This window comes from Eutrema salsugineum, unplaced genomic scaffold, assembly GCF_000478725.1.
Source record: "Eutrema salsugineum unplaced genomic scaffold, Eutsalg1_0 scaffold_1, whole genome shotgun sequence".
Lineage (NCBI taxonomy): Eukaryota > Viridiplantae > Streptophyta > Magnoliopsida > Brassicales > Brassicaceae > Eutrema > Eutrema salsugineum.
Genome location: NW_006256909.1, coordinates 12,286,379 through 12,309,825, shown reverse-complemented (window position 1 = coordinate 12,309,825; position 23,447 = coordinate 12,286,379). Strand labels below are relative to the sequence as shown.

The following is a 23,447-nucleotide window of genomic DNA, read 5'->3' as shown; positions in this document are numbered from 1 at the left end:
TTGTTGCTTCTGGTTCCACGAGTATGCATAAACCTGAAACACCAAAAACAAAGAGAGAAAACGAAATAAGTAAACTAGGTTATAAAAAGAAAGGTGTCGAGCGACACCACAAGTGGTGTCGCTCGACACTAAGTCGAAAAACTTAGTCGAAACTCAAAAACTAGGTTCAATGGCGAAATCAAGTCCCCGGCAACGGCGCCAAAACTTGATCTGCTCAAAGTTTAATCCCTAAGCTACTCTGCAAGAGCACAGATGTGCAGTTGTAGTATGTAGGGGTCGAACCACAGAGACGAGAGATCACTCAATAAACCTTATAGAGATCGAATTACGCTAAGCAGAAATATTGTAAATAAATAGCAATGCAACAGAATTAGACTAAGCAGCAATAAAAACGGTTTGTAAGATTCAGATGGATGGAGATTAGGTCTAGGGCGTTTCTCAGGAAATCAATGCATGCAGATCAATCGATTAGTCAGGGTTCAGGTTTAAGTACAGTTCTTGAACTCAAATCACGAAATTATAATTAACCAACTTCCGTTGCGAGAATTATCTAAGTCTAAATCCTAGAATTCCAAATTCCTTTGCAAATCCTAAAGACATAAACCAGCTTTAATGCTCAAGTTCGATATGTTCACAAAGTATCTAAACCAAATTCCTTTGCGAATAGCTACTTTTCTCACCCTAGGTTCTTTCCAGTTATTCAATTACACTTCTGTGTCAATCAATTAACCTAAGATCTAAGTTCTAGGTGGCCAGTCCAGAATTAGCTTTAAGAATAACCTATGGTGAAGAACTAAATAGATTATGAACCCTAACTAATCAATCAATCCAACATCCAATGAAATCCTTTAAGAGAACCCTAAACCTAACAAGCAAACTACTCAGACATGAAGATTAAAGCAATAAACATGAATGAATAGATTGCAGAAAACAGTAAATAGATTAATAAACAGGGGTTCGAAATCTTCTCTCTCCGGAACAGAGTTTTAGACTTGTCTCCCCAAAAGCTCTCAAAAACAAAAGTTCTCTCTCAGAAAATCTAAGGTATCGATATATGGTGGCTAAAAACCCTATTTATAACTTAAAAACACGTTTTGGGCTTCCTTGTAATTATTGGAGACTTTTGGGCCCAACTCCTTCTTCAAACAGGAAACAAAATCACGTTTTCCTTATTTCTGCAACAAGTGTCGAGCGTCACTCTCCATGGTGTCGAGCGACACTAAAGCACAAAATTCATACTTGACGAATTTGATCCTGATTAAGCTCCAAAGTACTCCAAAGTCTTCAGTTAAGCTCCAAACGTACCTATGATCTGAAAAGACTCCAAAAAACTCGAAAGACACTAAAAAGACTCTATAAATAGGACTTATACCATGGTTAAAAACCATAAAAACCATGATATATCACTAATATTGCAAATAATTCTTTAATTGCATAAGAAATAAAAAAAATGTATGCTGTCTTGAATACATTTTATGAAAATAAAAATATCTAAAGATGATAAAATTATACACTTGAGAAAAAAAGGTGCAACAAACATTTTAGTACAACAATATTTTTTTAAAAAACTAAATAACTATACTTATACCTCCGAAACTGTTTAGGTATTAAATTTACAAATAAATTTAGTGAGAAATGTAACTTCTGAATAGTTGCAACGAATTATAAAATACATCATTCTTAGATATATGAACAAAAATATCTACATCTCCTTCTCATACATGCATCAAAGAGATTTTTGCTTAAATTAGAGAATGATATATTAAACACATATATAATATATATATATATATATTAAAATATATATATATATATATATATATTTATCTATAAATTGAATTATTTTGGAGTCAATATGATCCTCTAATTAGGAAAATGGCAGATTGTATAACTTGGTACAGGTCCATGCATGCCTTTTACCATAGGCTACATTTTCAGTAACATTGGTTGAGTTGGTAAAGGGTTTCAGTTCTCTGGTTAAGGGTCTCTACGAGACTTTGTGTTCATGAATTCAAATCTCGTAATAGTAATTTTAACTTTCAAATCATGATTTAAATCTTTATAACTCCATTACTTACGAAAGCAATCCTAAGTAACTTAGTGTGTTTGTCCTCCTTTAGTTTTAAATTTAGTGACTCAATTTTGCATTTATATGTTTGTTCTACCATTTTTTTTTTCTTTTGAGAGGTGTTTTACGCTTCAATATGTTTTACAATGACTAATTCATTTTAGCACAATTAAAATGTTCTATACCTTTCTTTTTATTCTATGCCAAACTATCACGGTATTACCTAGTTTTTTAAAGCTCTGATTTCATAATCCCTTTTGTAAAAAGCATTGACCAAGACAAGAACTTGGCAATGCGATAATATTTCAACAAGACATGCAGATAATATGAAAACTGATAAAAATTAGATCTCAAACGTCTTAAACATTAAAAAAAAAAAAGGAATACCAAAGGCGGTTCTTGAAACAACATATATAACAGGTTTTCTCTTTTTATTACGATTGGCTGGATTCAACATCATACCATTACGATATCGAGCTCTCTGTGGCCTTTTGGAAGTTCGTTTAGGTTGGCCACTGCCCCCTCTATCTCCAACTTGTTACTTGGAGAAAACGACAATGGTTTGATTAGCATAGTCTTGCCTACCATCCCTTGTGTTATCAAACGCGAGGCTAACGTAAACTCTTCTTTTGAACCGCTAAAGTTAGACAGCCTTACAGTATATGCACTGAAGTTAGCGTGAGAAAACGGTTTTGTCTCTTCCCAAAACTGCTTCTGTGTTCTTGCAATAGAAGTCTCAACTTTCCTCGGAGAATTGCTTTTCTATATATGCAAAAGAAAATGGAAAAAAAGTCAATGTATCGGACATCTAGATAACTATAGGTATGTATATATAGCTTACAACTTACAAGCAAACGTTATGAAAAACACGAACATTGCTTATTATGTATATCCATCCGGTTATTATTCAAAACATGAAATATGAAATGAACGTACCTTGAATAAGATCTCAAGTTCTTCCATTTCTCTAGGACATGCAGCTAAGATTTCATGTAGCATCTCAACTTCTTTTGTATTTGCCAAGTCTACACTTACTGACATCGATGCAAACTCACTCAAAAAGTCACGTGATCTCCTCATCAAGAACTCATGTCCAATGCTTTTTTTCTCCTTAATTATATTCATAATTAATGTGTCAAAGATGTCAAATTAAGTATAGATTAGCTAAATACAATTGAATGCAAAGAAATAAATACCTGATCGGGGCATGATATACTATAACTGGTGTGAGCATATAATGTAGTCCAATAGTTTCTGTAAAACTGGAGTCTAGGACTCGCAATAACGACCTTCTCTTTCTCACACAAGAGATTTCCGATGGTGAGGATGTCAAGATTTGGTGAAGACACTTCAATGGCATCAATATTATAACAGGATAGATACAAGAACTTTAAGTTGGGGTTCTCAATTTTCAGAAGACCTCTTCCTTTGTGGCAATTGATATCAACTACAAGCACTTCAAGAGAAGGGCAAGACACGAGGACTACGTTAAAGACTCCAACCCCGGCGGAAATGCCAGTGAGTTCTAGCTTCTTTATATTCCAGCAGTTGTCGAAAGCATGTGAGGTTTCTATGTTATACCGACTTAAAGTCAGTGAATCTAGGCATGGATGGGAAAATGATTCTGGAGGCAAGTCGAGTGTGATGGTAGGGTTTGGTCTAAAAGGGCATATAAAGTTTTTAAGTGTGAGATGCTTGATGTGTTTCACATGAATCAATGACCGAATCCAAGCCTCGACCATCCCGTCTTCACATTGATATGGGTAATAAATGATTGTGCATTTTTCCAAATGGCCATGGTGACGTTTATAACCTACAAGGACAACTAATGATTTAGGACATGTATGTTTCTATGTCGCAAAAACAAACATAAAAATTGATATATGTAATTGGTATATATATATATAACCAAAAAAGTTGTAGGGAGACACAAATGTTAAATAGTTAAATACTAAATCAAACATGCAAACTATAATTTCATACAAAAATGTAAAGAATATATTTTGTATGCAAGTAATTCTATGTGGAACAAGGCAACAGACTTATGCTTCCCTACAATTCCTGTTCACAAAATAATAAATTCATGACCTATATTCATTTCAAATACATTTTTCTTTTTTTTCAATATGGAAATTCCATATCTTGTTTACATCTATCAAAACCAGGATCAGCCTTTGATAAGTCATTATTTTCAATGGAAATCGAACTCACTGATCTTAAAACATTGATTATAAATAGTTTTTGAAAAGTTGAGTTTTCTGCTCTAAATACTGTTAACAATTATCTTTCACATTGTAAATTCAAAATATAATCCAACAAATACATTACAATAACAACACCAAACTTGTTAAATATCTCAAATAATTTGGAACCTCTTTTTTAAAAAAAGTCATGTACTTTGATAGCAAACTATAGAAAATGTATTCATGGGTTATCTAGGTTTTGCTTTTGCACTTAGAACAACAAAGGATAACCTAATTTATAGAATTCATGGGTTATCTTAGAGTTTTGCAACATAACAACAACCTAGATCATCAGTTTATAGATCAGACCTATTGTTTTTATCCAAAAAGCCATATATATGAGAAACTAATGAGAAAATGAAATGGACCTTGGCCATTGATTTAGCGGCATGATGATCAGTAGAATGGTACCAAAGAGGTCTGATTACGGCCAACTTTCATAGGTTGAAGAAGAGACGAGACACATCCTTCCACACATGCACGCATCGATTTGATAGAACACTTGTCCTCATGGCTTCTTTGAGGGATAATCTTGATAAGATTTTAACCAATAAATCGTTTGGGAGTTTGCTGATGCGATCATCGGTATTGATCGCATCAACAATACTTTTTTTTTGTGCATCAGATGTTAAAGGTGATCTCTCCATGGATAGGATCGATGAAAAGAAGTTTGAAATCTTTTGTGAAGAACAGAGACACGAAAAAGAAAAAATACTTTTTGATTTGAAGTTCTTCACGTACGTATAAAGTATAAAGCGATATGAGGATGGAGGTTTATATATACTTGATGTAGTTAATTACGAGGAGACACAAAAAGATTAATTAGAGATAAATACAATGTTTGGGGTTGTTGTCTTCATCTAGTAGATTTAAAATTATTTTCCTTTAGCACCCAATGGAAACAAAATAAAATATAATAAATGTTTTCTTTCTTGACAGATTTGTTACCAAATAAAAATTGTTGTCTCTGCAAAAATCCCAAAATATATATGCAAAATAAACTAATATTGCAAATAATTCATTAATAGAATTATGTGGCTCTGATTACATTAATTGTATGAAAATAAAAAGATCAAAAGATGAAAAAAAATACACTTAGAGAAAGAAAATCCTAGTGTTTATAGAAAAAAAAATCCAACAAATTTTTTTTCAATAACTATAATTATAAAACTGTTTTTAGTATTGAATCTTCGAATAAATTTAGCGACAAATATCAATCTTAAATATTTGTAGGGAGTAACAATATACATAATTTCTTAGAACCAAGTTTTCTTCTCATACATGCATCAAAGAGATTTATTACTTAAATCAGAATGATATATATACATATACATATATATATATATATATTCCTTAAATGGATATTTTGTAAAATTTTAGAGTTAATTAGCAAAATAGCAATATGAGATCCGCCTTAACCCGATAATGAAATTTGGTGTTGCTGGGAGACCTATTCCAAACCTGTAGTCCGATTAGGCCGATATGGTCTATGCTCAAGAAAACCACAACTTAAATGGCAATTTTATATATATATATAAAAAAAAATCTAATAATGCCCAAAAACGCTAAAACCACGCTAAGTCTTCATACCACAATCACGTTTAGACCAGCTTCTGTATTGTTCGGACTGTAACATGGTATCGTTTATTTGATTTTTTTTTTTGCAACAATGAGTTAAGAAAAAGAAAGGAGAAAATTTGTTTTGGTTATACGATGAGAGGGAGGCAAGAAATTGTTATATAGCAAAAAGGTAGAGAAGCATTTTGGAAACCTATTAAGTGAGCTCAACAAAGTCGAGCTGAGAAGAAGATAACTTTGAACCTGAGCTAATTCTCTAAAGTAATGATCATAAAAGCAAGATCTTAGATTCATGGAGTCATACAACAACTTGGTTCTTTCAAAGCCAATAATGAAGCAATGATGTAAGAAGACCCAGCTCGTGGAAGGAATGTTCACAAAGGATTCTACTTTCTACCTCATCAACTAATCCGCAAACTACTCAACCACAAGTCCCCGGAGATTCAGACAAATCGTATCTATTGACTGCAACCGTTGAGCGAGTCCCATTGATTTTGACCTTCAAGCAGCTAAGCCTCTTCTTCTCCTGTCAGTCTCTATCAAGGTCCTTGAAATATTGAAGGTTTTTACTTGCGGTTACCAACAGGAGCAAAGACTGGAAGCTGGTTTGAGGCTGAGTCTCTTCTGAATCTAGCTTCTCGAGGCAATGTCAATGTCATTCTCTCTTGTCCCTCTCTTCCCGAGTCTCCTTCATGTCTAAGGCTATCTCTGTTCGGAATATTCACCAGAGGACCCCCAAAGAAGATTGAGTCACCTGTATACGTAAGTCTCTCTCCTTGCTGCAATGGAGGAGGAGCCTTACCAGATGAAGGTGGAAGAACAACGGGTCTTGGATTCTGAGTGTTACCCATGTGTGAGATAGGAAGTGGCTGGTTCTGTGAGAACAATCTGGTTCTTGCCTCAGATGTTGTTGCAGGAACTGATACATACCTACCTGCTTCTTGGTCCCAAACAACTGATGTTCTTCTCACATCTCTCAGAAGAGAAGCTGAAGGAGCAGTGTGAAGCAATGGATCGGGGTTGTTTCCTTTCTGCATTATCTTTGCATCAAAGGTTGAGTGGATCAAGTGGTTGGTCGCTGGATTAAGAGGTGGACGAGGAGCATTTAATGATGCCGGTGCAGTGAAGCGGTGGCCAGCTGTATGAGACTGAGGGAGAGGGCTAAGCGTGACGGCCTCGTGAACATGGCTAGGACTGCTGAAACTGCTCATACTGTGTGTCCCTGTCTCGTACTCGTCCCTGCTACCTTGGCTTTGAGCAAAAGAGTTTCTAGAAAGAGACAACCTTGGATCATTGTTTCTCATTTCTTTACTCAACACAGCTCCATTTGCATCTGTGCTTACACTGCTGATGACACTGATGGTGCCACTAGAACTAAGGTCATCGTCTTGTCCATGACGGTTTTCTATCGGTCTTAAGACAGACGAGGATGCTCTGGCTCTGGCTGCTGCCCTTGTAGCTTCATTTGAATTCAGCTTTGCGAGTTTCCAAGCACTGATTTTGACAGGTCTCTTTGGGATCTTGTTACCCCTCTCTGCTGATTCAGCTGCATCTGGATCTATGGTCGATGGGACCATTCCAGGGTCCAAATGAGGAATGACTTCATCCTGCAGCAACAAGTTAGAAGCATCAAACCAACATATCACATTGAACAGAAACTCGGTGTAAACTGTTTGAAAATTCATACCTGATAATCAACAAAGACTCTAGGAGGAGTGCACCAGGCTCCCTTATATGGTAGACCAAGAGAGCTTCCACCACTAAAACCAGTCGTGGCAGATCCAGAGGGAGAATACAAAACGTTAGGCATTTCCTCATCAATCGAAGCTCCAGCTGGCGCCTCGCTCATTGCTCTCATTGCCACAACATACTCATAAGTTGTAATGCCCTGTTGGTATTAAACAGAGAAAAAATGAGCTCACACTCCTTAGAACATGCGATCAGGACCAACTACAAACGAAGCAGATGACATAATTTGTATACCATAACCGGTGAGACGTGTTAGAGGAATTGTTCATATGGTCTTAATCATAAAGAAAAAAGGCTGTCAAAACAAAATAAAACAAGTCTATCTTCACAACTATGAAGATTGCATTTTCATGTGCTACCATGCATGTAGATTGTCTATGAGATTAAAATACGTTCTTAGCAAGATTCATACCAATAAGTTCTTTCGTACTCACCTTTTTAATGAGGAGCATATGGAAAAAGAAAAGTTCACCGAGTGGAAACAATGCCAGAATGGAAACAGCAGTGCAGAGACTCTGCATAGATTGTAAGCAAGTATCAGGTACATCAACAAATTGAAACTAACCTTATTGCAACTTCTTTTACACTAAGAATACTTACAACAATCGTAGCAAAAGGTGCCCGAGAAAACCCATTTCCGAGTCTATTGACGATCTCGGTTTCCATGCCTTTCTTATTAACAAATACCCGCACTATCACTGCAATTCCAACTGCTGCTTCAATAAGGAGCTGAGAAGGAGAGAGATTTTATTTGATTACTGGTTAAGCAAAAAAAGTGAGTTTGATAAATAACATATCAGGAGGAGCATATACGTACCCAGAGAAGACTAGCAGCCATCAGGGATATAAAAGTGATATAATTCTTGCGACCAACACAGTTGTTAAGCCACTGTAGCATTAAAATACAGTTGTGTCATTTGATCGCACCAATAAAACTCTCTAAAGAACACAATCTACTTTTGCAACAGTGTGAAATACTTACTCGGCAATGATGATCGAAACAGTCTACACATTTGTCGCAACTTCGACAATGCTTGCTAAACTTACGGACCTGTCACAAAGAAGGGATTAAGGTGAATCATTGATTTTCATTCCTCTCTTCAACATTCCTAAGCTAAGCAACAAAGGATCCAAGCATAATTCAATATCAAAGTATGTAAAAGTGGACATGAAATTTAGTAGAATTATTCAACCAGTTGCATAATTCCCTACCTCAGCATTGCACAAAGTGCAAAACAGAGCTTCTTCCCTGTCCCCTTGCTGTTCATCTATCTCTTCTTTCTTGCGACAATCTTCGTAAACAAACACACCACACAGGATCGCCAAAGGATTAAAGCAAGATTTTTCTCCAGCTGATTCCAGTCTTCTTTGAGCATCTCCAACAGAGCCTTTCACGCTAGAGGTTGCTGGTAAAGTAGAAGCCTTGGAGGCAACAGAAGGAGAAGACAGCACCTGGCTGCCCGTTTCATTAAACTTCCTCGAGACATCTTTGTCGTGTCCCATTTCGGTTCTGTCTGCACCTCTTTCGAATTTCGACATGATTCCTGGATCCGCAGGATTGATTGCAGTACAACGAACATAAAGAACAAAGACAATGAGAGCCTGCAAGCATCAAAATATGATTTGTTTGCATCAAATAAACCACTTAGCCATCAAAACTAACCAAAGAGAAGCTTATCAATGATTTAACCCAACAATCTCCAACTCATGATCAAACAAAACTATAAGATTTGTTTGTGATTAACATACCACTGGAGAGTAAACACCGAGGAGAATAAACTCCCATAAGCGTCCTCCAACGAAAGGAGCGAAAAAAGCATAGAACGCTACACCCAATAAGCAGAAAACTGTAATTGCAACCACCTGAAACAAACAAAAAAAAAATCAACAAAAACACTTTTTCCAATAAACAAAAACAACAACAACAACAAAAAAAACAGAAGCACAATGTATGTAATTGAGAATTAGGTTGAAATCGAGACCTGGAATTTGTGAGCGGGAAGTTGCCAACCATGTTTCCTCACCATTTTTGATCCCAAAAAGCGAAACGAAACCCTAACTTCAACGGCGCCGCTGCAAATCGTAAGGAGAAATTTTGCTCGAAACCCAATAAATGGGGAAAACGGACTGAGAAAAAAATATCTTCTGTCTCTGTATTCGTCTCTCTTATTATGGTAGGTCAGTCATAGTAAAGTGACGAAAGAGGAAAGTAGACTGAAAATTAAAAAATAATGAGAAATTGTCAAATTTTCGAATTAGCAAAAAGCTGGGTAATATACTGAGGAAGAGCTTACTGAATAAGGAGAAGAAGAAATTGAGCTGAAATTGAGTTAACTGATATTATTCCATGGCGAGAGTCCAAAGTAGCTGGAGAAAAGAGAAGAAAATTGAAATTGAAAGGAATTTTTAGAAGAGAGAAAAATGACAAAATAGAAAAGCGTTGACAGACTAAAAGTCGAGAACGGACAAGTGAAAGTGGTTACCAAAGCTTTTATTCTTTGCTGACGTGTTTATTACAATCTCTTTGATCTTTTCCCTTTCTCTTTTTTTTTTCTTTGTTTTTTCTACTTTTTTTTTCATCAATCTATAGAGTGATTTTTTTTGTTTCATCAATCTAAAGGGTCCAAATGATAGTAATGAGTAAAACTAGTTGAAAAATAAGGGTAGAAAATAATTGAGTGAAATAAAATAAAAAAGTCATCTAATTATAGATGATTCAGTTAATTCTCCTCCAAAATATTAGAGTGCTAAATAGTAGAGGAATGATTTCCTCTCAAATTTTCATTTTTCAAAAAAAAACGAATGGAATTAGTTGTATTAATTTTTTCACACTTTCAACTTAAATAGAGGAACTGTGGATGAAGGTTTAATTCCATCAACTTTTATCCAAGCTAAATGATAAAAAATTAGTGGAATGTTTTATTTCCACCAATTTTTGTTCCTTTGAACAAACAATCATATGTACTCTAAGTGTGTTTGATTAGTTTTTCTGAATTCACAATTGAGGTTTGTTTTAGAGTGATCTTCGAAACTATGGGTTTGATTACCAACTATTGTGATTGGTACCAAAACATTTTTTAAGTTACCAATTAAATTGACGGTTAATAGAAAAAGATGGTAGCAGAAGATTGTTGGAAGAAAGAGTAAAACAAAGTATTATAGTTTAGTTGAAAACAAAAAAAAAAACTATAAAGTTATTAAGGAGAATATAGGGCTTGCTAAGTCTTAAAAGTCTTAAAAACTATAAAGTTAGTAAAACAAATTTTATAAGATAAAATTTACTAAAAAACTATATGTATTTTTAAAATTTAAAATGAAGTTCTCAAGCTTTCTAATAGCGACGCGCCTAAAACGCCAGACGCGCCTTGAAGGAATCGCGTCTGTAACAAACGCTGTATTGAGTGAGAAAGAGGCGAGTAGCGATTCTAAGAACAACAAAAAAAACATATCAAGATCCCTAAAAATTCCAAAAAAGGAACCCTAGATTTTCTCTCCTTCACGCTCCTTGTGTTCTCTCACTCGCTTTGCTTTCCCCACTCGCCTCCTGTACTTCTTCTTCTTCTCTGCTCTGCTCTTCTCACGTGAGATTTTACTCTCTCTCCCTCTCTACTATCTATCTCCTTTCTCGCTTAGATTCCTGAATTTCGTGGTTTCTTAGTTTGGATATTAGGTTTTTGTGCTTTATGATACCAAAATTCTGTATACCTTTTGCTGATACTTATGAAAGTAGACTTCTTTACTCTCTGCTGCCGAAAAAATCAAGGCTTTTTGAGAAATTTTACTCATTTCTGGCTTAGAACTGGAACTTTCTATCACTAGAAAATATGTTGTTGAAATTCTTCACTTCTATAAGTGTTTCCAAAAGCTAACAATAGCAAAGTTTGGTTTTTGTGGATGGATACATAATAGATGTCTCCTATGTTCTTATCAAGTTTGATTGTGTCATTTTCAGGTGCTAAAGTAAAATTATATGTTGGAAAGATTTAACTTTCCAGTTTCATGGGAGACAATGGTGGGGTCTGAGTAGTTGCTTCTGAGTGTGTTAAGGTCTCTAGTGAATCCAAATGTGGCTAACTTGAAGATGGATCTGCAAGTTAGTAATCAGGTCAGTGATGCAGGGCATGAAAACATGGTTGGCGTTGTGGTTGAATCTCATAGTAACAGAGATGTAGGAATCGTCGTTGATGATCTCAGAACAGGAGGTCTTGGCTTTAGTGGTGATCTGGATCTTGAGCCACGGAATGGTATTGACTTCGACACACACGAGGCAGCGTATTCGTTTTATCAAGAATACGCGAAATCAATGGGTTTTACTACCTCGATCAAGAACAGCCGACGCTCCAAGAAGACTAAAGATTTCATCGACGCCAAGTTCGCTTGTTCAAGATACGGTGTGACTCCAGAGTCCGAGAGTGGTAGTAGTAGTAGTAGTCGAAGGTCAAGTGTGAAGAAAACAGATTGCAAGGCGAGTATGCATGTGAAGAGAAGACCAGATGGGAAATGGATAATTCATGAGTTTATAAAAGATCACAATCACGAGCTTTTACCTGCTCTTGCTTACCATTTCCGGATTCAGAGGAATGTGAAGTTAGCTGAGAAGAATAATATTGACATCTTGCACGCGGTTAGTGAACGTACCAGGAAAATGTATGTTGAGATGTCGAGACAGTCTGGGGGATATAAGAACATCGGGCTTGTTCCTCAGACAGATGTCAACAGTCAGGTTGATAAGGGTCGGTATCTGGCTTTGGAAGAAGGAGATTCTCAATTACTGCTTGAGTACTTTAAGCGTATTAAGAAGGAAAACCCCAAATTCTTTTATGCGATAGACTTAAACGAGGAGCAACGGTTAAGAAATCTGTTTTGGGCTGATGCTAAGAGCAGAGATGATTATTTGAGTTTCAATGATGTTGTATCCTTTGATACTACTTATGTGAAGTTTAACGATAAGTTGCCATTAGCTTTATTTATAGGTGTGAACCATCACTCCCAACCTATGTTGCTTGGCTGTGCATTGGTTGCTGATGAGTCTAAGGAGACATTTGTGTGGCTGATAAAAACGTGGCTTCGAGCAATGGGTGGTCGAGCTCCTAAAGTTATACTCACTGACCAAGATAAACTCTTGATGGCCGCCGTTTCAGAGCTGTTACCAAACACTCGTCATTGCTTTGCGTTATGGCATGTGTTGGAAAAGATTCCTGAATATTTCTCACATGTGATGAAACGGCATGAGAATTTCTTGCGGAAGTTCAATAAGTGCATCTTCAGATCGTGGACGGGTGATCAGTTTGAGATGAGATGGTGGAAAATGGTCAGCCGATTCGGACTTGAGGAAGATGAGTGGCTGCAATGGTTGCATGAACATCGCCAAAAGTGGGTGCCCACTTTCATGAGCGATGTGTTTCTTGCGGGAATGTCCACATCTCAGCGTTCAGAAAGTGTGAACTCTTTCTTCGATAAGTACATCCACAAGAAAATCACGCTGAAAGAGTTCTTGAGGCAGTACGGTGCGATTCTGCAGAACAGGTACGAAGAGGAATCTGTTGCAGATTTCGATACTTGTCACAAGCAGCCTGCGTTGAAGTCTCCCTCGCCGTGGGAGAAGCAAATGGCAACAACTTACACACACACGATATTCAAGAAATTTCAAGTCGAGGTATTAGGGGTTGTCGCTTGCCATCCTAGAAAGGAGAAAGAAGATGAGAATATGGCGACGTTTAGAGTTCAAGACTGTGAAAAAGACGACGAATATTTTGTAACCTGGAGCAAAACTAAGTCCGAGCTTTGCTGTTTCTGCCATATGTTTGAATACAAAGGGTTTCTTTGTCGTCATGCTTTGATGATTCTGCAGATATGTGGTTTTGCCAGCATACCGCCTCGGTATATATTGAAAAGATGGACAAAAGATGCTAAGAGTGGAGTATTGGCTGGTGAAGGAGCAGACCAGATACAGACCAGAGCTCAGCGTTATAACGATTTGTGTCGTCGAGCCATTGAACTGAGTGAGGAAGGTTGTGTGTCAGAAGAAAACTACAATATTGTATTGCGCACTCTGGTTGAGACCCTGAAGAATTGTGTCGACCTGAATAATTCGAGAAGCAACATCACTGAGTCTAATAGCCAGCTTAATAATGGTGCTCACGAAGAAGAAAACCAGGTTATGGCCAGCCTAAAAGCAACAAAAAAGAAGACCGTTGTTAGGAAAAGAAAGGTGAAATTTTTTATTGAAACTTCTATTCAATCTAAACCTATACTCGTGCATTTGCTTAGTTTAAAAGACTTAAAAGAAATACTCAAAATGATCTGCATGCAGGGACAACCAGAGGCTAGCCAAATGCTTGAATCTCAACAGAGCTTGCAACCAATGGTTTGTTCTTTGATTTGATCTTCTCTAATTAATTTGATCAATGTAAAAGCGCATTTGAAGAGTAGTATGTGTTGGAGATGGCTCTGTAGTTTAAACATTTTGCTTTTATTGTTTGTGCAGGAAATAATTAGTTCAGAGGGACTGAGCATCAATGGTTTCTATGGTCCTCAACAGAACGTTCAAGGATTGGTATGTTATGTTGGTTGTTTATTACAAACCTGTCTAAGCGGATCCGACATCTATACTAAACCTGTTTTAACTGTGGATATAGTTAAATCTAATGGAGCCACCACACGAAGGCTACTATGTAAATCAACGAACCATCCAAGGCCTGGTGGGTTATATATATGTTTGAAAAAAAAAAAAAAAAAAACAACACCAATGATGTGCCAAGTATAAGTTAATGTGAAATGATAAAGAATTGTCGTGTTTTGGTTGTTTTGATTTCAGGGACAGTTGAATTCCATAGCACCGGTGCAGGATAGCTTCTTCACGAATCAGCAAGGCATGCCCGGACTGGTACATTATCCTATCTTACCCTATAAACTCCTCGAAAAAGTGATTTTAGAAGTGTGTCATGAATGATGTTATTGTAAATTTTTATTGGTGCAGGGGCAAATAGATTTCAGGCCTCCCCCAAACTTTACTTACAGTTTACAGGTCCCAGCTCCATGATCCTTAGCTGTTTATCCTTGAATGATGATTGTCTTTCTTTGCTTGAAATATTGTTTTTTTTTTCTTATTTCTTTCAGGATGAGCATCTGAGATCTGCCCAATTGCCTGGTAGTTCATCAAGAGAGCTGTAGTAACATGTTAATGATTATATTCAAGAGAATCCAAGCATTTGCAAAACATGAGAAAAGAAAGAAAAAAACTCACAGATCTTCCATTGAGCTGAGTTGCAATTTATAAGCTAAATATCTTTTAGATTGGTTGTGTATATTAGGGGTTTTCTTTGATGTATGAATATGTCTGAATTGGTGTGTATCTGACTAAATAATTAATTTGAGCTCTGTGTCATTAAAATAGAAGCAAACCGTAACACTGAATTTCTCATGTTGGTAAAGAACAAATCCATTGGTTTTGAGTAGGTCAATGTTGTCGATTTTCCTTTTCGTATCCTTTCTTCTCTCTGCTGCTGATTTTTTTTCTTATTTATGGTTGTATTTGGTTCTTTTGGGACTCCTTGTAAGCGTCTTTAAATTTATCTAATTAATGAAAAATCTTTAACCAAATATATAGTATTGGACAACTAATCTCATTACACTACACAGACAAGAGAGAAAACTTTGTTAATTTATTTTTGGGATAATATATGAAAATAAATCTGATATATTAGATAAAAATTCAAGGGATACACTTTTTATAATTAAAAAAAGTACATAATATGATCCAATATGGCTAAAATGTCGTGAATCATGTGGTTAAGCTCCAAAAAAAGGATGAGATAGCCGATTTCGTCTAGAAGCCCAATATTTAAATTAAAAAAAAAAAAAAGCAAGTAACCATTTCGTCTTTGTAGCGACTGTTTTACTTTTACTTTATCTATGTGCGTTGTTTACAAACTTCTGAAAATATATCTTTTTTACTATATATAGAACACGTCAAAAAATTAGAAATACTGTCCTTAAAAAAAATGAATTGGAATATCTCGAATCATATCCTCTTTTAATATATCCTTGCGTTATCTTAATAACTTCCGACAGGGAATGTAACAGATCTCGAGATAATAATTTGACCCAATATGGCTAAAATTTTGTGAATCAATGTGGTTAAACCCGAAAGAAAAAAAAAACGTATATTTCCCCGGTCAATTTGGGAGTTGTGTTAGGTGGATGGGCCCTTCTGACACCGATATGTCTTTTTTCAGACATACCGATTTGTTTTTTTTAGTAGTTGGTGAAAAACATAAGAAGAGAAGGAAAGTTTGAGTTTTGAGAAAAACAGAGAGATATCAATGGAGAGAATAAATCAAACATTCTTCTTGTCTCATGGATCTCCGACTTTGAGCATAGACGATACATTGGAAGCGAGACAATTCTTCAAATCATGGAGCCAAAAAGTTTTTCCACAGAAACCCAAATCGATCTTGGTCATCTCTGCACATTGGGACACCAAATTCCCATCTGTCAACACTGTTCTCCGCAATTCCACCATCCACGATTTCTATGGCTTCCCTGATCCCATGTACAAGGTCTCTTTCATCTTTTCTTTCCAAACAAACAAACCAAAACCCTAATTTTGTTCTGTCCCAGATTCTTAGATGAACAGAAGTTTTTTATTGAATATCGTTGAAGAAATGCATCAAATTTTCGATGTTGGGGTCGATTACATCAAAAATGTCTCAGATTTTCAATTTTGGGGTCAATTACACCAGAAAAGTTTCAATGGGTCACTTTTGAATTTTGCAGCTGAAATATGAAGCACCAGGAGCTATTGAATTGAGAAAACAAAATAAAACAAAAACCCTAACTTTGTTCTGTCCAGATAGCAGATCGTTGAAGAAATGCATTTGGGAGTAAAAAAGTTTCAATTTTTTAATATTGAGTCAATTTGAATTTTTGGCAGCTGAAATATGAAGCACCAGGAGCTATTGAATTGGGAAAAAGGGTTAAAGAGTTGTTAATGGGAGAAGGAGGATTGAAGCGTGTTGATGAAGATAACAAGAGAGGGCTTGATCATGGAGCTTGGGTTCCTCTTATGTTGATGTATCCAGAGGCTGATATACCGATTTGTCAGCTCTCTGTTCAGTCATCTCAGAGTGCGAGTTACCATTACAACATGGGCAAAGCATTAGCTCCATTGAAAGACGAAGGTGTTCTTATCATTGGCTCTGGAAGTGCTGTTCATAACCTGAGGAAGCTTGACTTTAATATCACTAATGGCTCAGCCGTTCCTTGGGCTTTGTCCTTTGATCATTGGCTTAGAGATTCTCTCCTTCAAGGAAGGTAAAAGAATTGCAAACAATCTTGTTTTGATGGTTAATGTGTAAGAGTCTCTCACTGATTGTTTGTTTTTGGCAGATATGGAGATGTGAATGAGTGGGAAGAGAAAGCTCCAAATGCGAAAATGGCGCATCCATGGCCCGAGCATTTTTACCCGTTACACGTTGCAATGGGTGCAGCAGGTGAAAATGCAAAGGCTGAGCAAATCCACACGAGTTGGCAACTTGGGACCTTGTCTTATTCTTCTTATAGCTTCACTTCTTCTTCACATTGAAACAATGCATCTCGATCTCCTTTCACTTGCTGTGTTGTCTCTTCTTCTATAAAGCTTTTGTTTGTGCATCTCTCTGTAATAATCTAAATCATGTATTGTATACAAAAACGACTCCTCTCTGTACTATTGTATGAATATGCTATGTGAATTTGAAGCTTCTGCAGTTAATAATCTGCACCTCCAAAATCTCAAGAATGTGTTTTTTTCTTTCCTAATCATAAAGCAATTCATCTTTCACTTGTCACTTTGATATGTAAAGTTGAATAATTTGGATTTTTTTCTCAGTCAATTAAGCATTCAAGAACACGTCTTTTGCTGGATCATGAAGTAATTCATCTCTCATTTACACTCTGATTCCCTCTTGCAAGTTGCAAGTTAAAAGTACTGTATTGCTTTTTCACCAATGCAAACCCAAAAAAAAATGGACTTTAATATTTTGCCTCTTCCTATTTTCACTTTGATCTTCTTTTTAGTTTGCACCACATCCCATTTTTGGGTTTAGGGTTTAAGTTAAAAAAGTACTGCTTTTTTTTCACCAATACAAAACCAAAAGAAATGGACTTTTTTCTTTTGCCTCTTACTATTTTCACTTTGATCTTCTTTTTAGTTTGCACCACATCCCATTTTTGGCATGAATCGTTGCGCCGCTCACGAGTTCAACAGATTCCGGCGATCCACGCAGCTCCACGTCGAATTTCTGCAACAACATAGCTAGTGCGACGGTCGATTCCATTAGTGCAAACTGGTCTCCTATGCATTTCCTTGGTCCTCCACCAAATGGTAAGAATGCAAAGTCTGCTATGATCTGTTCTCATCATAATAATACCACACAATGGAGGCAAACTCATGTTACAAAGCATAACAGGGCTAAGTGCAGAAGATTTCAGTTTTACTGATTTACTATTTGAGAATGATGATCCAAAGATTTAAGCAGCAACTAAAAGATGATGACCAAGGGAAAAGATTTGCAAGTTTTAAAATTTTCACCTCGTTCGGGTAGAGTGCACCAGGGCTTCGAGATGGATCAAAGCCTGCCCAGCCTTCGATACCATTGCTCTCCTTTGTTCTTAAGAACCTCTCTGGCTCAAACTCGTCCGGGTTATCCCAAAAGTATGGAGATCTATGGAGATTGTACACCTGAGAGTAAAGAAAGAAAATTATAGAAAAGCAGGTTCCACTGAGGAAACATAAACGAATATAGAAACTACCACTTACAGAAATGAAGATATCAGTCCCTTTTGGAACTTTATGACCTTCTTTTTCACCTTTGTATCCTCCTACAGATGCAAGCAGTAGAAAGACATGGGGAATTAGAGATATATAAGCTCTGGACTAAGTCATCATATGATCATAATGGAATCTTTGTCTGTTAATGAAAGCAACTTTGTATATGGAGCGCTTAAGAAAGTTCAGAATTTGAAACAAACCTGGCAAGGTTTCTGCTTTGAGAGTGCGTCTGATGAGCAAAGGAGGTTGAGGATAGAGACGAAGGACTTCTACAACGATCAGTCGTATGTACCTGCAGAAGCATGAGGCAAAGAGGTCAATGATTCAAATAGAGACCAAAAGAAAGATGAAAGAAGATATCTTTTGAGTTTAACGCACTCGAGCTTTTTCATTGATTCATAAGTGGGTGCACCTTCACCAAGCACGGCATCAATCTCAGCTTGAGCTTTCCTAATTTTTGCTGGATTCTGCAAGTTTTAGAAGCAGAACGTTAAAACTATACAGTGAGATTTTCAAGCAGCAAAGGAAAAAAGAGACAAAGACATGTAAGTGCATACTTGTGCAAGAAGGTAAACAGCCCAAGTAAGAACTGCTGCTGTTGTCTCGTGACCCGCAATCAGCATAGTCATTAGGTCATCCCTCAGCTGTTGAAACAATTGTTAAATGCAACGCATAAGAAGATAGCAAGATTGTTAATCAGAAAGTGATATAATCTTGCCTGCCGGTCATCAATATCAGCACCCCGCATATCAACTAAGAACCGCAAAAGACTTGCATCCTGTGGATACAAGAATACACAATCAGAAGAATGTTTTAAAAAGGACGGAGTCTTTAGTACACTTGCAGGAGATAAACGATAAGAGAACCTTGAGATTAGAGTAGTCTCTTTGCTGGAGTTTCTCTACATCTGTTTCCTGGGAGAAAAAATAACAAAATAAGGAACAAACAGCAGAATGAAGAGCAGAAAAAAAGTGAAATACCTGTCTTGTCTCTTTAGCATTTTGAATGAGTCCATCAAGGCAATCGTTAATAATCTTCAGATCGCTTTGGAACTTTCTTTGCCTAGGTACTATCCATCTGGCTGGAGGAAATTTCCAATAAGGGAAGTAGAAAGTAGATCGATGCTCTGCTTCGAATAGAGTTCCATAAACTGCCTGTGATATAACAAAAGAGATTCAAAAAACCTGGTGAAGAGCCAATATAATAGTAGAATGATTCTAAAATCAAAAACCTTGATCACAGGGGACTCTTTTGTGACAGAGCCAAAGTCATAGTTGAACACGCTAAGTCCAATAATATCAAGAGCCAGACTCGAGAATTCTGCTTCTAGATCCAACTCGATCGTATCCTCTCCACTTGAAACTTCTTTCTCCCTCAAGAGTTTCTCAGATTTCAATATCATTTTCTCCGAACAGTCACTAAATACTTTGACCATGGCCTCCAGATACAACGCATGGAACGCAGGAGTAATAGCTGCAACACAGATTAAAACGAAACAATCATTAATGCATTGGTCCTGCAATCTCTGAAACATAAAGATCACAAAGTGAATTTACCTCTTCTTCTTAACTTCCAGGTATCGAGATCAGCCGGTATCAACCCTTTCCCCATAATCGGCTCTAAGATCTCAGCAAGAACTCCCTAGAGAAACACAGAAAGTTACTTGACGGTAATAAAATGATAAGAAAACAAAAGAAACTGTTCTTTCTCCATCGAACACTCTGTTACCTTGTCATAAGAAAACGCGTTTTCACGGAGGACATGCCTTGCAACAATCGGATCAGAGATCACAACAAAGGCTTTTGGACCAAACGCAAGTTTATACACTCCTCCATGCTTTAGATAAGAACATCACAGAATCAAACAAAGTTGATCAATTCAAGTAAAGCATTAAGATGACTTCTTATAGCATATCTAATGTACCTCCAAGAACCAGTCGTAAAGAGATAAGAAGAGAGGCTTTCCAAACAAATCAGAGACTGCTCCTTCAGCAGTGGGCATTGACCCCAAACTTCCACCGCTTAACAGATTCGTAAAAAGGTTGCTTGCATTGTCCAGTATGTTACCATTCGTCTTTGGCTCTTTGGTATTAGTAGATTGACACCTAAAAGAAAACGCCTCCACATAATCAAATTCCATTACTACAATAATACCAGTCCAAAAACTGTTACTTTGTCTTATTTGGTTCTGAATTTCACAATCCACATCAAAATTTTACACCTTTTCGAATTTATCCTAATTCCACAGAAATCTATAGTTGCCATGCCATATCTCTAATTTGAAGCAAAGAGCAGCAGAAAGACCCCAAATTTCATCAATGGAGACCTAATCTGAAGGTGGAATTAAAAGAAGAGAATTTGGAAGGGAGAAAAAGGCAGGGAAACCCACCTGATGGAAACAGAAGCTCTCCGAGAATTTTCAGTTTGAGGGTAGAGACCGAAGAGGCAGTAATCGCTCCTACCCACATGAAGACCGCCATGGAAGTAGCTCGAAGGGGCATAATGAGTAGCAGCGGCAGGAAAGGCCATGGCTGCCATCTTTCACATGAATCGAAAATCTCTAGAGTTTGAACAAGATTGAACATCTTTGCTTCTTCAGTTCTTCTTATCTTGCGCTGAACAGAAGACGGCCACCACAAGCAGACACAAGACTGCATTTGCAAAGAAGATTTGTGCTTACACTGACACGTGTTACCCATTACATTCTTTTCCATTCTTTTTACCGGAGGAAAAAAGTTTGAGAATTTTATCTGCAATATCAATTTCTGCTACTAAAATATTTTTATTAGATATTATATGATATATAGGTGAAAATATGTGTTTATATATATATATATATATTTGTATATATGTATATATTATAATATATTAGAGATGAGAGAGAGAAGAAGAAGGGGAGAAGAGACGACAAGGGAGAGAAATCATTTCTCTTCAATTATTAATTTCTTCACAAGTACATAATACATATTCCCTCCGGTTGTTTTACTTGTCGTTTTAGAGTTAATTTTTTATTATAAATTAATTATCGTTTTGAATAAACAATGAAACTTATTTTAATAATTTTCCATTTTAGCCCTTAATTAATTAAACACAAACATTCATACGATGTAAAAATATGAATCGTCTTTTTTCTACTAAACACAATCAAACAAAATGAATGCATAAATATTGTTATAGTTTATCATTCAAAGCAATATGGCAAATCAACCCAGAAAAACATTGAAAGTAGAAGATGATAAAAACTTCCATGATGTTCAAACCGAAAAGTCCAGCATCAAAGTAGTGCACGCTTTCGACCTCAATGAACTCCCCAACGAAGATGATATTCAAGCGAGCAAGATAGTCGACATTCAACCTGAAGTCAATCCCAAATTTGTTCATGATTTCGATCTAAACATACCAAGCAATGAAGAAGAACCACATCATGACAACGGGATTCAAGATCTGATAATGGAGATTCTTAAAATTTATTGTCCATCTGCTTTTAAAAAAGCTTAAATGTCTAGTACTCCTATTTCTAATTCTGTTTTTTTTTTCCTTTTTGGAGCATCAATAAAATTGTAGTCATGGATATCCCTTGTACTTTTATAAAATCTAAAACTTCAGTCTACTCAATTACATTTACTAGTTCTCCTGTTTCTAATTTTGTTGTTTTTGTTTTTTTAGAGCATCAATAACATTCTAGTCATGTTGCTACCAGTTTACACTATCTACAGAGTACTAATGACTTAAAAAAAAATACAAATAAAATAAAGTAAAACAATCTGACATTTGTTAGTGTTTTCAAGATGGTCATGTCGGTAGAAACCTGCTTTAAAGTTTTTTCCACATAAACTTGGAACATCCAATAAGATAGCATTAATCAAAAATGGAATACCGCCTGATTGAAAGTAAAAATTTATTAACACAATTGATAATCTTATCAAAACGACAGCTAACCTTAATATCTTAATTGATTTATTACATTGTTTACAATGGAAGGATCACATTTAATTTGTCTCGGAAGCATGCGCTCTCGTTCCAAGGCTTCTTTTTTAATGTGTGGGATCTTGTAATTATTAGATCCTCCAATCCTCATTGTCTCTTGCATGCAGAGTTGCAGAGTTAAGAAGATGTGGTTTATCTTCCTAGCTGGGTACTCTTCAAAAGCTGTATTGACTGCATCTATAAGCTGTTATGTGTTCTTAGGACAAACATGATGTTGTAGTGCTTGTATTGCACTAAAGAAACCAAGATCCAGAACATTCATATCCGGTGAATTAGGCGGTTGACACATCAGTCTGATATCAAATCCGTTCTGTGAAGCCTCTAGTTGAAAATCTGTATCAGTTGGAGCCACATGGGTTCTAGCGTTATCCTGTTGAATAAAGATTATTTTTCCTTCATCTTCAACAGACCATTTCTCACGAATCTTAGGTATAACATCTTCCAGAAACATTTTTCTAACATCATCTCTCTTAACTGAAGTAACTGGTTTGATCTCCATTGTCCCAGCTTCTCTATTTCTACTCCTCCTTTGAGCAGGCTGAAGTTTGACAAAAGGAAACACGCCTATCTTTCCAGAGAAAGTTTCTACTCCATCAGCATTGAACCTTGGCCTAGCCATTGCAACTAGCACCATGACATTCCCAATAAAATTCTTGCTTTGACATGTCCTTATAGGATCATCTTCTTCAGGTAAAAGGTAGTAGTTCTGGGTTTTCTTGGTCATGTAGAATCACTTTTCATCAATATGTACAATGTTGTACATATCAATAAACTGTGGTTCATGACTCAAGCTTAGAGGATCCAACATCTTCATGCAAAACCTTAGCCTTGCCACCTTATTCTCTTCTTTTAGATGTGGTTTGAGAGCATTAGAATGCCGCCTCATCAAACCTTCTTTCACCCTCTTATATAGGGTTGAGTGACTAACTCCTAGAGCTTCAGCTAGCGACCTCAAAGTTGTTCGTCAGTGTAGAGGAGTGTCCAAAACACGTTGGACGTCTATCTGAATC

General features: G+C 36.5%; 5 protein-coding genes and 1 pseudogene across 5 annotated transcripts; 2 read left to right on the top strand and 4 right to left on the bottom strand.

Annotated features, from left to right (window-relative positions):
- Positions 1-2,524: 2,524 nt before the first annotated feature.
- On the bottom strand, positions 2,525-4,958 carry LOC18028866 (annotated as a pseudogene).
- Positions 4,959-6,101: 1,143 nt separating this feature from the next.
- LOC18028865 (probable protein S-acyltransferase 19) lies at positions 6,102-10,043 on the bottom strand. Its single transcript, XM_006414504.2, has 10 exons — positions 9,933-10,043; positions 9,621-9,852; positions 9,388-9,501; positions 8,851-9,240; positions 8,621-8,689; positions 8,456-8,527; positions 8,239-8,367; positions 8,073-8,153; positions 7,577-7,777; positions 6,102-7,496 (listed from the first exon to the last, which is right to left on the bottom strand). The coding sequence occupies exons 2-10, from the start codon at positions 9,663-9,665 to the stop codon at positions 6,456-6,458; spliced, it is 2,142 nt and encodes a 713-aa protein (XP_006414567.2). The 5' UTR covers positions 9,666-9,852; positions 9,933-10,043; the 3' UTR covers positions 6,102-6,455.
- Positions 10,044-11,084: 1,041 nt separating this feature from the next.
- Positions 11,085-15,031, top strand: LOC18028864 (protein FAR-RED IMPAIRED RESPONSE 1). The gene is made up of 8 exons (XM_006414503.2): positions 11,085-11,219; positions 11,591-13,849; positions 13,952-14,005; positions 14,126-14,194; positions 14,277-14,339; positions 14,456-14,524; positions 14,618-14,665; positions 14,758-15,031. The coding sequence occupies exons 2-8, from the start codon at positions 11,720-11,722 to the stop codon at positions 14,809-14,811; spliced, it is 2,487 nt and encodes an 828-aa protein (XP_006414566.1). The 5' UTR covers positions 11,085-11,219; positions 11,591-11,719; the 3' UTR covers positions 14,812-15,031.
- Positions 15,032-15,899: 868 nt separating this feature from the next.
- Positions 15,900-17,404, top strand: LOC18028863 (extradiol ring-cleavage dioxygenase). Its single transcript, XM_006414502.2, has 3 exons — positions 15,900-16,199; positions 16,574-16,953; positions 17,029-17,404. The coding sequence occupies exons 1-3, from the start codon at positions 15,963-15,965 to the stop codon at positions 17,222-17,224; spliced, it is 813 nt and encodes a 270-aa protein (XP_006414565.1). The 5' UTR covers positions 15,900-15,962; the 3' UTR covers positions 17,225-17,404.
- A 166-nt stretch (positions 17,405-17,570) lies between these two features.
- Positions 17,571-21,143, bottom strand: LOC18028862 (cytochrome P450 97B3, chloroplastic). Its single transcript, XM_006414501.2, has 14 exons — positions 20,840-21,143; positions 20,375-20,555; positions 20,180-20,287; positions 20,008-20,092; positions 19,683-19,924; positions 19,432-19,605; positions 19,318-19,365; positions 19,170-19,229; positions 19,009-19,095; positions 18,830-18,918; positions 18,652-18,743; positions 18,440-18,501; positions 18,212-18,361; positions 17,571-18,029 (listed from the first exon to the last, which is right to left on the bottom strand). The coding sequence occupies exons 1-14, from the start codon at positions 20,986-20,988 to the stop codon at positions 17,811-17,813; spliced, it is 1,746 nt and encodes a 581-aa protein (XP_006414564.1). The 5' UTR covers positions 20,989-21,143; the 3' UTR covers positions 17,571-17,810.
- Positions 21,144-22,624: 1,481 nt separating this feature from the next.
- Positions 22,625-23,161, bottom strand: LOC112081976. Its single transcript, XM_024149051.1, has one exon. The coding sequence runs from the start codon at positions 23,159-23,161 to the stop codon at positions 22,625-22,627; it is 537 nt and encodes a 178-aa protein (XP_024004819.1).
- Between the last annotated feature and the right edge of the window lie 286 nt (positions 23,162-23,447).

Bases quoted from the DNA above. Each gene is read 5' to 3' on its own strand.
- LOC18028865 (XM_006414504.2), bottom strand. From the start codon at position 9,665: ATGGTGAGGAAACATGGTTGGCAACTTCCCGCTCACAAATTCCAG. The intron at 8,368-8,455 runs GTACGTATATGC...TCTCCTTCTCAG, and splicing joins TGGCTGCTAGTCTTCTCTGG to CTCCTTATTGAAGCAGCAGT. The intron at 8,154-8,238 runs GTAAGTATTCTT...CAATCTATGCAG, and splicing joins CACCTTTTGCTACGATTGTT to AGTCTCTGCACTGCTGTTTC.
- LOC18028864 (XM_006414503.2), top strand. From the start codon at position 11,720: ATGGATCTGCAAGTTAGTAATCAGGTCAGTGATGCAGGGCATGAAAAC. The intron at 13,850-13,951 runs GTGAAATTTTTT...ATCTGCATGCAG, and splicing joins CCGTTGTTAGGAAAAGAAAG to GGACAACCAGAGGCTAGCCA. The intron at 14,666-14,757 runs GTCCCAGCTCCA...TATTTCTTTCAG, and splicing joins ACTTTACTTACAGTTTACAG to GATGAGCATCTGAGATCTGC.
- LOC18028863 (XM_006414502.2), top strand. From the start codon at position 15,963: ATGGAGAGAATAAATCAAACATTCTTCTTGTCTCATGGATCTCCGACT. The intron at 16,200-16,573 runs GTCTCTTTCATC...AATTTTTGGCAG, and splicing joins TCCCTGATCCCATGTACAAG to CTGAAATATGAAGCACCAGG. The intron at 16,954-17,028 runs GTAAAAGAATTG...TGTTTTTGGCAG, and splicing joins GATTCTCTCCTTCAAGGAAG to ATATGGAGATGTGAATGAGT.
- LOC18028862 (XM_006414501.2), bottom strand. From the start codon at position 20,988: ATGGCAGCCATGGCCTTTCCTGCCGCTGCTACTCATTATGCCCCTTCG. The intron at 19,925-20,007 runs GTAAATTCACTT...TCTGTGTTGCAG, and splicing joins CTGGAAGTTAAGAAGAAGAG to CTATTACTCCTGCGTTCCAT. The intron at 18,030-18,211 runs GTGAAAATTTTA...TGATGAGAACAG, and splicing joins GTGCACTCTACCCGAACGAG to ATCATAGCAGACTTTGCATT.
- LOC112081976 (XM_024149051.1), bottom strand. From the start codon at position 23,161: ATGACCAAGAAAACCCAGAACTACTACCTTTTACCTGAAGAAGATGAT.